At 44.1% G+C, this 13269-nt stretch overlaps 1 protein-coding gene across 1 annotated transcript in view; it reads right to left on the bottom strand.

Moving 5' to 3' along the window:
• The window catches only part of LOC104281283 (short transient receptor potential channel 5), a 60094-nt gene extending 47540 nt beyond the window's left edge, over positions 1-12554 (bottom strand). The window contains exon 1 of the mRNA XM_009879228.1: positions 12177-12554. Coding sequence (XP_009877530.1) covers positions 12177-12554 — 378 coding nt within the window. The remainder of the gene's footprint in view (positions 1-12176) is intronic.
• Positions 12555-13269: the final 715 nt, after the last annotated feature.

Genomic DNA, 13269 nt, shown 5'->3' on the forward strand with positions numbered 1-13269 from the left:
CAGGGATCTCTGCTTACGTAAGGAGTTTGAACAGGGTAAGAGGAGCAGAACTACGGAGTAAAACCACACCTGCACTGAACACCCGAGGGCCTTCTTGTAGGTCTTTTAGGAGTTTTACTTTGGACTCAGTTTATTCAGGTATCCCAGTGCCCCTGGAGCACACCCTCGGGTTTGGGGTTGTGCAAAAGTAACTCAGCTCTTGGCGTGCTCCAAGACTGCTCTGCACCATGAACTGAAGTCCAGCAAACCGGGAGGCTGAGGCCATCCAGCTCGAAAGCACGCTCCTCAGCCAAACAGGAATGCATCTCCTGCCTTTTATGGACCGTGGGAGCTAATACCCAGGTTTAAACGCTAGATTTCAGAGCAAGCTGTAGTGTTTCTCCAGCATCCACCATCCTTCTATGCAGATAAAAAAGGACAACAAGGTGAAAAAAAGCTGTTGTGCAGCAAAGGAACTTGCCACTTGAGTGTAAAATCTTGAACTCTGAGGGAAGAGTCTGGCTCTTCTAATGACTACTTGGGAGTGGTTTTCTGTTTCTGTCTCCATGTCTCTTGCTCTTCTGCCCCTCTGTTTTGACAGTCCTCCTGATTTTGTTCTGGTAACCCTACCAGACAGTCTCCCTTTGCGTTCGGGTCTCTCCTCAGTGTTCGCTTTTACCGGTGCGCAGAGCTGCAGACTCCCCAGATAACCCTTCCGTGCTTCAGACCTCAACTAAAAAGAGAGTATCTAGGAAGCGCAAAGCAAAGTAAATCCTGTACTTTCTTAGCTTTGTTAGTCTAATTGTAAGCTTCGTGGGCCAGAGGCAGTCTAAATACACATCACAGAATCACACAGAACCTGCCTGGCATTGCAAGCGCTGCAACTTCTTGCTTGAAAGTAACTAACAATGCTTTTACCTATTACCGGTGGAATTGCTTCATTTTCAAGCCGTTTCCATTTCATTAACTAGATCCTCACCTGGACCGGCACAATAAATCGTAAGTGTGACCACGACAAACTGAATATTTTCAGCTTGCTTAGCTTTTTGATACAACTCTATGTTACAAAAGGTTTTCTAGTTGTCAAAACAATGTCTTACTAAACAAAACAAACTTGTGCGACCTCACTGACAAACTTCAAATGTAACACTTAGAGAAATGGGAACTTGGGTAATTTATTGCGTGAGGACTCCCTGTTTCTAGTTCGTTTTTCTGCATGCGGCCCTAGGGGGAAAGTGCAGTAACAAGCACTGCCAATTTCTGTCACTTGAAACTGGAGATTTTTGTACCACATCAATTTAGCGGGAGGCTCAGCGGTCAGGGGGAGCTTTAACAGTGGCTTTGATTTGGTTCAGAATCGTGTTCCTGCGTTACTTCTGGCTGCAGCTCTATAAATCGAGCACAAGAGACAGAGTCAATGCTGTTAGACTGCAGCTCAGCCACAGGACCAGCAAAAGGGTCCTGAGGAAAAAACTACACATTGTGACTGACGTGACCAATTGAATCCCGCTCCTTGCCTAAACCCATAAACAAATTCTTTCTCTGACAGAACTTCATTTGTTTCCTGATGTGGGACTACGGAGAAAAATGTTACCTGCTTCTATAAATTTAAGCATTTAGTTTAGGTGATGTGGTGCTGTGGGTTTGAATAACTCAGCATCTTAATCAGAGATGCCCTGAGAGACATCTTGTATCAGAGCGATGACTGTGTCTGTGTTAATAGGGAGGTTGGTTTTTCTCTAAAGAGCAATTCATTGAGTGAAATGATGTAATTTGGTAAATAATGGTAATGAACAACACAAACTGATAACAAAAAGAGGAATGTACTCCAAGGGCTTTTGTACTGGCTGTGAACAAGTTCATCGCTCTGGCATAAAGCACGTGTGGGTTGTAGATGTGGTTCTGGGCAAGCTCTGTGGTTGTTACTGAAGTATTCTGCAGATTTTAATACAGCTGTCCCAGAATATCCAGCTGAAGAAAAGACTCCTTTTGGTCCAAAAACCTACTTTGTGGCTTGCAGGCCTGTAAAGCCAAATCAAGTCTCTGCTCTTTCAGGCTGATAGTGCGAAACAGAGAAAATTAGTACCTTTTAGTGCCTTGTAGCAAGCCAAATGCTGCGAGGAGGTTACCAGATGGTACATATTAACACTGAAATAGGTATATTCAATTAAGAAAAGCATGACACAATGCGTTACTACTGAAATAACGTGAAAAACTAGATTTGTGATACCTGTATAACTAAACTTTTTTCTCTGCAACCAATAACCAAAAGCAAAATATGGCTACATCTGCTCTACCTATGTTCTTCAAGCTTTAATTTCACTGCTTATCTGTGTGCTTAAAAATGGAGGTGGACCCAAGGGATTAGTTTTCAGAGCTAAACTGAAACCTAGTGCATTTGACAGTGGCATAACTGCATCAGAGCTGCTTGTGCTCAGCCATGTGTTCAGGAAATGCAGCAGGGCCAGAATGATTGTCAAAAGATGTCACCGTTTGTGGGCTGATGCTACATAATAACTTCTCTTTGGTTGGGGATTAGAAAAGAGGAATCCAGAGAAAAGCCTTCAGAAGGAAAAGATTTTGCAAATACGCATTTACATGGCCTGTGGCAACTTATTCCAGACGAAGCACTCTCTCTTCTAAGCCACCTTCCTCCTTCTGATGCAAGCGGAGGAAATAAGATGAGGCACTTGGTGCTGAAATGAAGAAAGAGCGCAGTCAGTGCAGAGTTCGTTCTCCAAGCCGCTGAGGGACGCTGCTGAAGAGTTTGCGTGTGCTTGAACCTCTTGTATTTAAATGAAGTGCAGTCCTGAGGGCAGCTTTGCCCTGAATTCCTGTCCCTTGCTCCAGCTACAAACTACTGAATCCAGCAGGATGCGGGGCTGACCAGTGCCTGTCATTTTGGATAAGACAGACCATGAGCGATTGCACCCTCTCCTGGTTATGATTTCTCATCTGTGTAAGAATGGTTGAGAAGTTCATCGCAGTCACAACTTACACGTTGTGTCACGTTACATCTGTGAGACGACCAACTATTAAATGAATCTTGGGTTTACCATGCACTTACATAGCCTGGCGTTAGCTTTTTAAAAAAAAAAAAAAGGGACAAAAGTTTGGGACTGTTACAAATCCAGACGTTAACGAAGCTGCAAGAGGAAAAAGTGATTTGAGTGACGTCAGTCCCTGGCTCTCAGCATGTTCTGGATCTACCAAAGCCTTGCCAGGATGCAGAGATTCCCTGCTTCTTGCTAGACCTGGTTCCTGAGACCTCCGGTACCAACTCGGGTGTAAATCGAGCTGAAGTGAGAGTAAATTGAATTGTCTCCTGAAGTTTGCACAGTTCATGTATGCCTCAAGCAGATTTTTTGGGGTTTTTTTGGTTGTCATTGTTTTTTTCCCCCATTTGGAGATATAAAATGCTGTTTGTTCATTTTTTTTTACCTCTCTTCCTTACCAATTTAAGAGTGATTCTGTGATGGGAGCAGCAGTTCTGGGTAACAAAGAAGGCTAAAAACCTAACAATTTTTACTGTTGTCTTAAAGTTTGGAAACCAATTTTGTTAAGAGCTTATTTCATCCAGTCCTGTAAATCTGTTAACTACCCTAAAGGCCTTGAAACATCACTGTGCCGTAGATATTTCTTCATTTCTTTATAGATAAGCCTTTCCCTGACCTTAAGCATGTTGAAACACAATCCGTGGTTAGCTGGAAATTTGCAGGCTCTGCTTTTAAGATAATATTTGGTTTGTTACAGCTACTATTTTTCTAATATTTCCCAGGATTTATTCTGGGAGGGAAGAGTTGTCCAGCTGCTTAATTCATTTTATCTCGTCTCTATGTGTCTTCTATTCTTAGTGGTAACAAGGACAAGATGTGCTAATATAGACTAATAATCAGGCTATCTATAGCCTTTTATGTCATCTTCGTACATACAATGTCCCTATTTCCTGCAGTTTATTACTGTGTGCGGAGGAGAGATATTTCATTAAGTTTAGATGAGGTCATATGTTGCTAACAAGAGTTTTTTGCTTGGGAGAGGTGGGTTTGTGTTCCTATTCAGTCACATTCCTTTAAAAACAGAGAAGAATGGGATTTGATCATAAGACACCACAGAGAGGAGCGAGTGACTGCATCTGGTGCCAGCCCAGCACTGCCTGATCTTGCACAAAACACGTCTTGACGCTCACAAAGCAGGAGGCTGCGATTCTCCCTGTTTCGACTATTAAACTGTGCTTCTGGCACTGTCATTATACTACCCAAGAAGATGCTGTGGCTTCCAAAAAGACCCCAGAGCTTGCGATAGGAAAGAAGTGACCATCTAGGCAGCTGGCAGGGGCTCACAGGAGAATACAATCTGTGCGGTTGTGATCTTCCTTTTATTACCACTTAGGCAGCGGCTTCCTTTGTTATTTCTAACGTGAGGTAGTTCAAAAGCATCTAAGCTAATGAGATGCTTCTCATGCTTCAGAGCCTGCCTCTAACTCATCATCTGTCTGCCTGAAGAGTGTTTAAGTGGAGCACACGAGCCCTCTCGCACCGCCACGAACTAAGCACCAGCCACGCGCGTGACCCTGAGCCTCTTGCGGGCTCGAGCGGTTTTCCGTGTTCTCCCAAGGGAAGGACAGAGCACAGCTCTTGGATTACAGCGCTCCCTTGCTCTAAGAGATAACCGGGAAAATATTGTGCCTTTTTGTTTCCCCTGCTCTCCTTGTTGCCACCAAGAGCCTGCCCATTGCAAGGACAAAGAAGCCATAAAGGTGCAAACCCAAGCACAACTCTTCAACAGCCATACGAGACTGGGTGTCTCCTAACAAACCATCCTGCGGTTCTTTATAGATCCCAGAGCTTTGCTTTAGAGGAGCCTGGAATTTGTGCACGCACTCGGCACTCCTGACTGAAAAATACACCGTACTGCGTTTTGGTTGCAGGCCGGTGCTAAGCTCGCTCCCTCAAATGAAAAGAGGTAATTTCCTGGGAAGCATCTCATGCAACAACACATTCCTGACTTCACCTGTCCATATGCTAAACTCCAGGTGTGACATGTTTGTGGGCGCTGTGATGGAGTTCTTGGCCTGCCCTCCCCAGCTCTCCTAGGAGCTAATAACAGACTTTACGTGGGCCCAGGAGGAGCCAGTGATTTATTTGCCACCTTCTGATGTGTAGTAGCCTGCGAGCTGTAGCCATGATGCTACTCATTAGGTCTGTGTGACGTAACACCAGAGTTCCTCGTTTTGCCTCGCACCTCCTTCTTATAGATTGAAGATTATTTGGGGAGGAAGGCAGCGAGGAGGGAGCAAAGAAACACCCAGCGAAACGTAATCATTAACTGAAGTGGTCTTTGATTTCTCTGTTGTTAGTTTAATTAGATGGAATTCATTTCGAAGGCAGCCGCCAATGTCAAAGGCATGTTAACTATAGCTGTGAATTATTACTGCATCAATAAAAATAATGAAAAGCTTGGATGCTAGCAGAGCCATTAGGCTTTGGAGCAGTGGCAGTTAGTTTTCTGTTTTCAGACACCATCTTTCTTCCTTATTGTGCCTTTCAGATATTTTCACATTGAGAACTTGCAGACAGTTTCTCTCAACTCTGTTCTTCAGAACTTGCTCTTGCTCAGAGTGTATCTAACCAGGTTCAGCCTTCCCTTTTCCTCTTGGATCTCCCATGTGGACATGGAAGAGGCTGGTCTGAGTCACGCAGAAGGGCACGGTGTCTGTACCGAGTCATTCCAATCTGCCCGTTACCCTCTCTGCTACGATTCTCAACAGCAAGAACTCGGCCAGAACCGGTCACGCCTATAGATTTTCTAGAACCAGGGAGCCAGGTTTCAGCAACACCTTCCTGAATCAGCTGGAAGAAGAGAAATGCTGCTGGTAGGCGCCGGTTAACACTGCAGAAGGGCCACACGTATCTGATGGTACCTTGGGCTTGCTCTGATCAGTCTGTTGTACTCCCCACCTTTTTAACACTCCACCCTTGCTGCCACTCTCACGTTTCAGAAAAACCTAGAGCGTACCTAGAACATCGATTATCACCACGTAAGCAAAGCTTCTTTGCAGGTGAGACAGACCCACAGTAACCGCTTAAGCCCGGGGCACGAGGACCACCAGCTTCTCTTCTCCTGCCTGCCTGCAGAATCTAGCTTTTATGTTGTGAGATATTCGACAACTGATCTGCTTCCTTTGACTTAAAATGTTCTGTCAGGGATAGCACAGGGCTGACAATGCTTGCAGTGAGCTTGGATATCTAATATATCGGCAAGAAAAAGCAGAAAGCGAGGGCCGTTGGTGGTGAGAGCTAAACTTTGCCCTGGGCTCTGCATACAGGACCCTAGGTGAGCAGGAAAATCAAGCTAAACCACGCTTTATCAAGAAAGTTACTAGATTTGGGCAAGAATAAAATGGTGTAATGAGACACATAATTTCTGGTTCACAAAAGATTGTCTTCAAGCTGTTGATCCATGATATTTACACAAAGTTTAAGGCAGATTTTTCACTCATCAGCAGTTCTGAAGGAGGATTTTTGAGGTCAGATTTCAAGTCCACTAATATTATCAAGTGCAGCAACCTTCCGCCAGCAGGTATTTGAGGATTAGCAACTAAGACTGAAAATGTGGCTTTTATTCTCTACAGTTTCCTCCTCACAACCACATTTTTCCAGGTTGATTTTTTTCTTTCTTTTGGAAGACATATGGATAGGTATCTGTTGAGATCTCATTGATTAGGAAGGCTCTCGGACCGTCGAAACAAACTGAATCACAGTCATAAACACCGAGATCCCTCTTCTTTTTATTCTCATTACCGAGGAATCGCATTTGTAGTCCCATCTGTGAACCAGATTAATTGGGAGCCATCTGCCATGAGCAAATTGCTAATTTTGGCAGATACCAGAGAGATGCTAGTACCATCCTTATGTAAACATTTGATGTCAGCTCTGATTGTTGTGAAGAAAACAGCTACCCGTAAAGGTGCTTATGGCTACACCACGAACGTGTAGTAGCTCCGATAACTGATCACAGTTTCTTAAAGAACGGAAGGAGGGCTCAGCAGTCGGCACAGACCGGGGCTGGTGTGCTGCAAACACATCCACTGTGGCAAGGCAAGAAACTCTCTGCGAGATCTGTAAACCGGCACCGCTTCGCAGCATTCACACGAGAGGCTATTAAGGAAAACACCCCTGAAGACCTCATCTGGAGTCAGAGGGGAAAGCTGCACTAGTAACTGTGCATTTCAAAATGTCTGGGAATACAGCTATTACACATGACAAACTGAAAGCGAATCAAATATGTAGGGCTGAGAATTTTCAGACATACGTTTCCTCCTCTTTGCTGGTGCAGCTTAGGTGCAGACTCCAGCCTGGCTGAAAACTGTATTGATGTTCGTGTAGTAAAGAAATTTTCTGACATGACTTTTAGGGAAAAAGAACATCAGAACTCAAAGGCTGAATAGGCTGGAAGACAGAAGACTTTACTGGAAGAGCAAATTTGTTCAACCGGCTTCATGTATATATGTTCCCTTTCTCCTATGGTAGTACCGAATCAAAGAAATGAAAGAAGTAATTTCAAGCTTCTTGTCAATTCCAACTCCCCAGGACCCCAGCCAGATCTCTGGTTTTGATGTCTACCTGTAGAATAGTACAGTAAGGCTTGTTTTGTTATTTTAAGTATTGAACCTGTCCCGTGCATGGACAACTTAGCAGTTTGACACTCCTACCCTAAAAGAGATGAGCCACCTGGCTCCAGAACTCAGGGCCCAAGTCAACGCTGCACCTGCGTGTGCTGATTTTTACTATTTCTGAACCAGCCCCACTCTTTTGCTGCTTAATCGGTGGTTTGTTGTCTTATTTAAATAACGCAACACTCATCGTGTGGAAGAGCCTGCAGTACACGTGAAGTACTTTTCTGCCCCGGTGCAGCACGGTATCAGCCTTTTTGCCGCCCTGAAAAGCAAACAATAACTATCAAAGCACCGGAGTAGGCTTACTTTTATTTTCTGGAGAATACATATTCACCAACTACAAATCTTTGTGCAAACAGTAACACTTGCATACCCTCCAGGTACCATGAATATTAGTTTGTTTTGTTGTTCCTCTTAATATTCATTGTTAAGCTGCTTGCTTTCCAAATGTCTGTCTGTTCGGGGGAAACCAAACTACACTATGATTTAAGTGACTAATCAGCAATACAAAGTGACTGGCCATGGTTTTGTTTGGTTTTTCAAAAAAGATAAGCTTGGAGGATGAACTGGAGTGAATTATGTAACATTTGGAAATAACAAGTGAACTTGCAAAAATCACAGAACTCAAAAAGCTCTTTTGTTAATCGATCTTTTTTGAGTAGATAATTGAATTTTCCGTTATTTCCCTGAGAATTCAGCTCTTAGAGCTGTGCAAGGTCTGGACCACGTCCTGTCAAGGTCAGCAAAGCTCCTGCCTGCGTGGTGGCCTGCCTGACCACCGTAGGCACGCTGCAGGGGCAGGGAGGCCACCACGCAGGCATTTTCCATCACACTCTGGACCACACTGCACCTCAGAGCGTGGTTGGCGTGTCTGAGGAGAAGTTAGCTGAAGAAGAGAATCCATCCTTCAAGAACCTGGGCTTTACTCTCTGCTGGGAGTGAAGCACACCAGCATACCTCTACGGTCTTCTCACGGTTGCAAAAGGAACACGCTTGAAGCATGATGAACCCCAAGTCTCCCAGAGATGACAGTGTCTTTTGAATCAGCTGGAGCTTGCTTAGCCACAGAGATATTCTGGCTGTAACCAGGGAAGTCTTCTCCAACGCTTTGTCAAGAGATTCACAGAGCACTACCCAAAACCCTGGCTCTGAGATGTCAGGACTGGGCAGAAGAGATCTGAGGAGAAATGTTAAGTTCTTAAAATAGCCCATGAACCTTGCTTGGAGGTAAACCTAAAAGGAAACATCATCTACCTGAACACATCGCTGTGCAGCACACTCATCTATCATGTGCTTTGGAGCAGCCTTTAGAGAGAGATGGTTCACGCTCCTGGCTCTCATACGCTCCACATGTAAACAGAGTCATTGCTTCCCCTCCCAAGACAGCCCTTACACGCACGGCTGCAGTGCGGGAGAAGCGTGTTGTTATAGTTACTGGCTATGACTTGCCCCTGCCATTGTCATGGTCTTTGCAGTAAATGGCGCTGAAACAGCAGCCTGGCAAAGGTCTGCAGAATAATGACTGCCTGTGTTCACTTAATAACAGGACACGAGCATCTCTGCCACCCCGTCTCTTCATCCTGTCCCTTACATCATGAACGAGACCCTGGTTTTCTTACATAAGGAATGCAACAAAGGGCACTTCTTATATTTGAAATTTTTCTTTTTTTTTTTTTTTTTTCCCTTCTGCTCCCTGGAAAGGTCATCATACAGGGGAAAAGCAGAGCTCTTCCCCTCAGGCAGCTCTCAAGAGAGGTACGGAGCGCCCAGAACCTTTTAGAGACTCTGTGGCTGGTGAGCGAAACCGCTTTGCAGGTCAAGTCTGTAGGGGCTCGTGGTTTTCTACCTTCTTTTGGATCTATCTTTGCTAACTAGATACTGTCACTGTAACCCCGCAAGAGCTGGCATAATAAAACCTGTAACATTTGCGGTCAGGATTGCAGAAGGATGGTAAGGTTATGGGAATGAGTGGGGCTACGTGCCTGTAAAATGGGTTATGCTGAACGATGCCGCTCAGCTGCCTTTGAGATGCAAAAAACAATTAGCTGGGCTGACGTGAACAGACGCAAATAGGCACAGCTCTGCATGCCTGGCAGTGAGAGAAACAACACTTTGGTAGAGAGTCAAATAATCTCTCGGAGGCAGACAGCAGGAAAATGGGAACTAACAGGTTTTCACAGACCCCAGACTCGGATGAAGGCAACATACTGAACGTTTAAGAGAGCAATCAGAAGCTGCTGCTTCTGCACCTTTGCCTGGTCAGCCTCTAATTGGAAACGGGCTGTTTCACACGAGTCAAGGAGCTGCCTTTGCACTGGTTTGTTCAGGCAAACTGAACCTTGTGTACATTTAATGAGTAGATTATACTGAACTTTATACATTAGAAATGCTGTGACACTATCTTACAAATTTCTCAGCAAGACAGAAACCGTGAAGCGTGAACTTTTGTTGCTACTCAACCAAAAAAGCAAATTTTCTCTATGTTCCAGAACGTGTAAGTTGCTAATTAGTGCAAAGTTGTGCTTTATCAGATGCTTTTTCTGGAAGTAATTAGGTATGAGATTCCCAAAGGGCTTTCTGAGAAAGGCTCTATCAGAGGTAATTACTGAATGTGTATCGATATCAGGAACTTACAGTCAGAAACCCCTCCTATAGTATCTTTGTGATTTGATAAACTAACTAACTTTGTCCCAACTTTGCCTAACTAAGCACTTCATTCCATTTAAAGTTATATTGCTGTACGTGAAATAGATGTTAATTACCATCACTGCCGAAATGGAAGTCCAGTCCTCAGGCCTCTTCCGGCAAACACTTCCTGCAGCCTACAGAGAAGCTTGAACCGCAGCCAGGGAAGTTAATCCTAGTTTGCACAAAGGATCTCGCATCAAGCCAGGACTAGTCTAAAACATACTGATGAAATCTGGTCTTTTAACAAACCTTGTAAATAAAGCTGAAACTGGCACTGCATCTCTTCTCCCACACACAAGTTGTAAACTTTGCAGCAGATACAAACCTCCCTACAGGAGGAGAGCTACACGCTGGCATAGAGAGTAAGAAAAAGAAACCAGACCTACTCTGAAATGTATCGCTGCAGCAGAGGCACTGGAGCTGAATTTCAGCTGCAGTAAGTCAACCTTGTTTCACAGATCTCTCTCTCTCTGCCTGGTTAAGCCAGCGAGGATGGAAATTTGAGTGGACGCAAGTTTTGGTGTCCAAGAGATCTTACAGAAATTTCGCATGAATCCTGTCACATGCTTTCCATGATATTTCAAGATATCACTTGTCATTAGCCTGAAATAATTACTGGCAGTTCCTCATGCTACTGAAAAATCTTTCTTCTATTCTACTTTCCGGCCTCTTGGCCTATAGGACAGCCAAACTTCCTAGACGAGAAAAAATAACAGCTCATTCACCACGTATAGTGCAAATTTTGCTATTTACATGTTGTCAGACTAAAACCTAGTGCTAACGTTTCAGTTTTTAGGTCCAATAGAAGAGATTCTGAGCACTCTTGAATGTTGTCAGGGTTGATCTTTATTGCTTGCTTTGGCTACAAAAAATTACTATTGAAAAGCTACGTAATAAGGGGACCAACCATTGAGAACATTTTCTTCTACGACTGACTAGTATTAATCATTTTCTTCTTCCACACACAGAAGGACACGTTCAAGCAGACTTCAAAATGAGGCTTGACATATAAGGCTTATTTAAGTTTTGAATGCTCCTTTCTAAGCAGTGAACAAAAATTGTCAGTGGTCAGTAAGGTATATAAGCTGTTCCAGTTAGCAGCAGCAGCACTTGCAAATGAAGAGAAGAAAAAAAAGAAAAAAAAAAAAAAAGAAAAGGGACAGTGTGATATGTGACACTTGAAGTGACAGGATTCAGACTGTGGGTTTTCACAAAGATGCTTATGTAACTCACTGATGGCTTCATAGCTAAGGATCCTTCCTACAAGTCGTAGTTGTTCACTGCTCAGATATACGGCAGCTTAGCTCACGCTGTGACGTTACGCACGGCCTCGACATTTCTGAACTCCAGCTCTCTGGAGACGGACACCAAGATGATCTGTCTGTGCTGTGGTCGAGTACTGAAACCTAGCAGACTGTTTGCTTACAGTTATTTATAAGCTTGTGTGTTTTCAGGATTTACTGATGAAAAGCAATTCCACTTAATATCAGTACATCAGCATGGCAATAGTCTGTATTTATAGATCGTAATATAATTTCAGACAGCCCCAAATCCCTTTACAAAGTACGTGCCTATAAATCAGCCTATAAATCGGTGTGTTCACACTGTAAGACTGAAAAGAACACTGAGTGAAACTGAAAATGCTGAGTAAAGTCAGGCAGAATATGTTTGCTGAGACTAGAAATTTATCATTCCAGCAGGACTGCCGACATCTACTCCGGGCATGTAAAGCAAAAGACCCGCATTAAGGACTTTGTTTTACGACTTTTCTGTGCAGTGCCACTTGCCTAACGCAGGATAACAGCTTCCAACTGAACTGGAACACTCGACTGACCTGTTTTTCACCACTCGGCTTCCTGTAATTCAGCAGCAGCTCCACAGCTCCCACCACCTCTTTCCGTATCGCGTACAGCAGAGCATCTCCCACGTACACGCTGTGGCTCAAAAGCAGCTCCATGATCTCCAGGTTTTCGTTCTCTATGGCTATTAAAAGGGCACTGCGACCAAGAGGATCCATACAGTTAATGTTGATGTTGTAGTAGATCTCTGCCTCTTGCAAGGCATGTTTCACGCTGGCATAGTCCCCCTTCTCCACAGCGCTGAGGTAGGCCTTCTCCTCCGCCGAGAGCTCTGCCTCTGCTCGCACGATCTGCAACGGGATCCGATCTCTGTACGGTGAATAGTTTACCTTTTTGTAGTATAGCTGGGCCATTGTTCATAGTGACCGGGCAACCTGGGGAGGGAGAAGCAGCACACCTAAGTGACAGAACAGATGAGCAGCCCCTCTGTTCCTCCCAGGGGACGAATTTTCAAAGGTCCACCCTGATAAAAGCTTCCAATCCCTTTTTAAGCTGTTTTATTCTCAACGCACCCCCGGAGCAACTTCACGTTACAAGGCTACCTGAAAAATAAACGTTACGCTACTGCTCCAAAGAGGTACGCAGAATGACAGGCACTCAGTACAGTTTTAAATCAGGTTCAAACACTAAGCCATTGATTTCTTTTATCTGGTCAGAACCATGATCTTGTTTATGGATAATCTATCGCATGTGCAAATAGGTGAATTTCTCATCTTTCCTTTATTTCCCGCGCAGTGTTTTCTTCACTTCTCTCTTTTTGTCACTGCTGAGCCAGGTCCTCAGCATCTCTGAACTGTCAGTGATGGGAGCTGCTGATTTACACCTTCCTGTACACAGTAATAGGATTTATTTTAGTTATTTTTGTTGCTGCCTCTCTGCTTCCATCTCTTAAAATAGGCTTTTATTTTTCCCTAATGTTTACTCTTTGACTAGGTCACAGTTTTATTTTTAAAGCTGGCATGTTTTTAAGCGTATTTTCTCACTCTCCCCATTTATAAATAGGGCCTAACGACAGACTGATGTAGAAAACCACCACCCTTACTCTCCAGAGGCAGTGATGTTGTTTAT

This window comes from Apaloderma vittatum, unplaced genomic scaffold, assembly GCF_000703405.1.
Source record: "Apaloderma vittatum isolate BGI_N311 unplaced genomic scaffold, ASM70340v1 scaffold3542, whole genome shotgun sequence".
Classification (NCBI taxonomy): Eukaryota; Metazoa; Chordata; class Aves; order Trogoniformes; family Trogonidae; genus Apaloderma; species Apaloderma vittatum.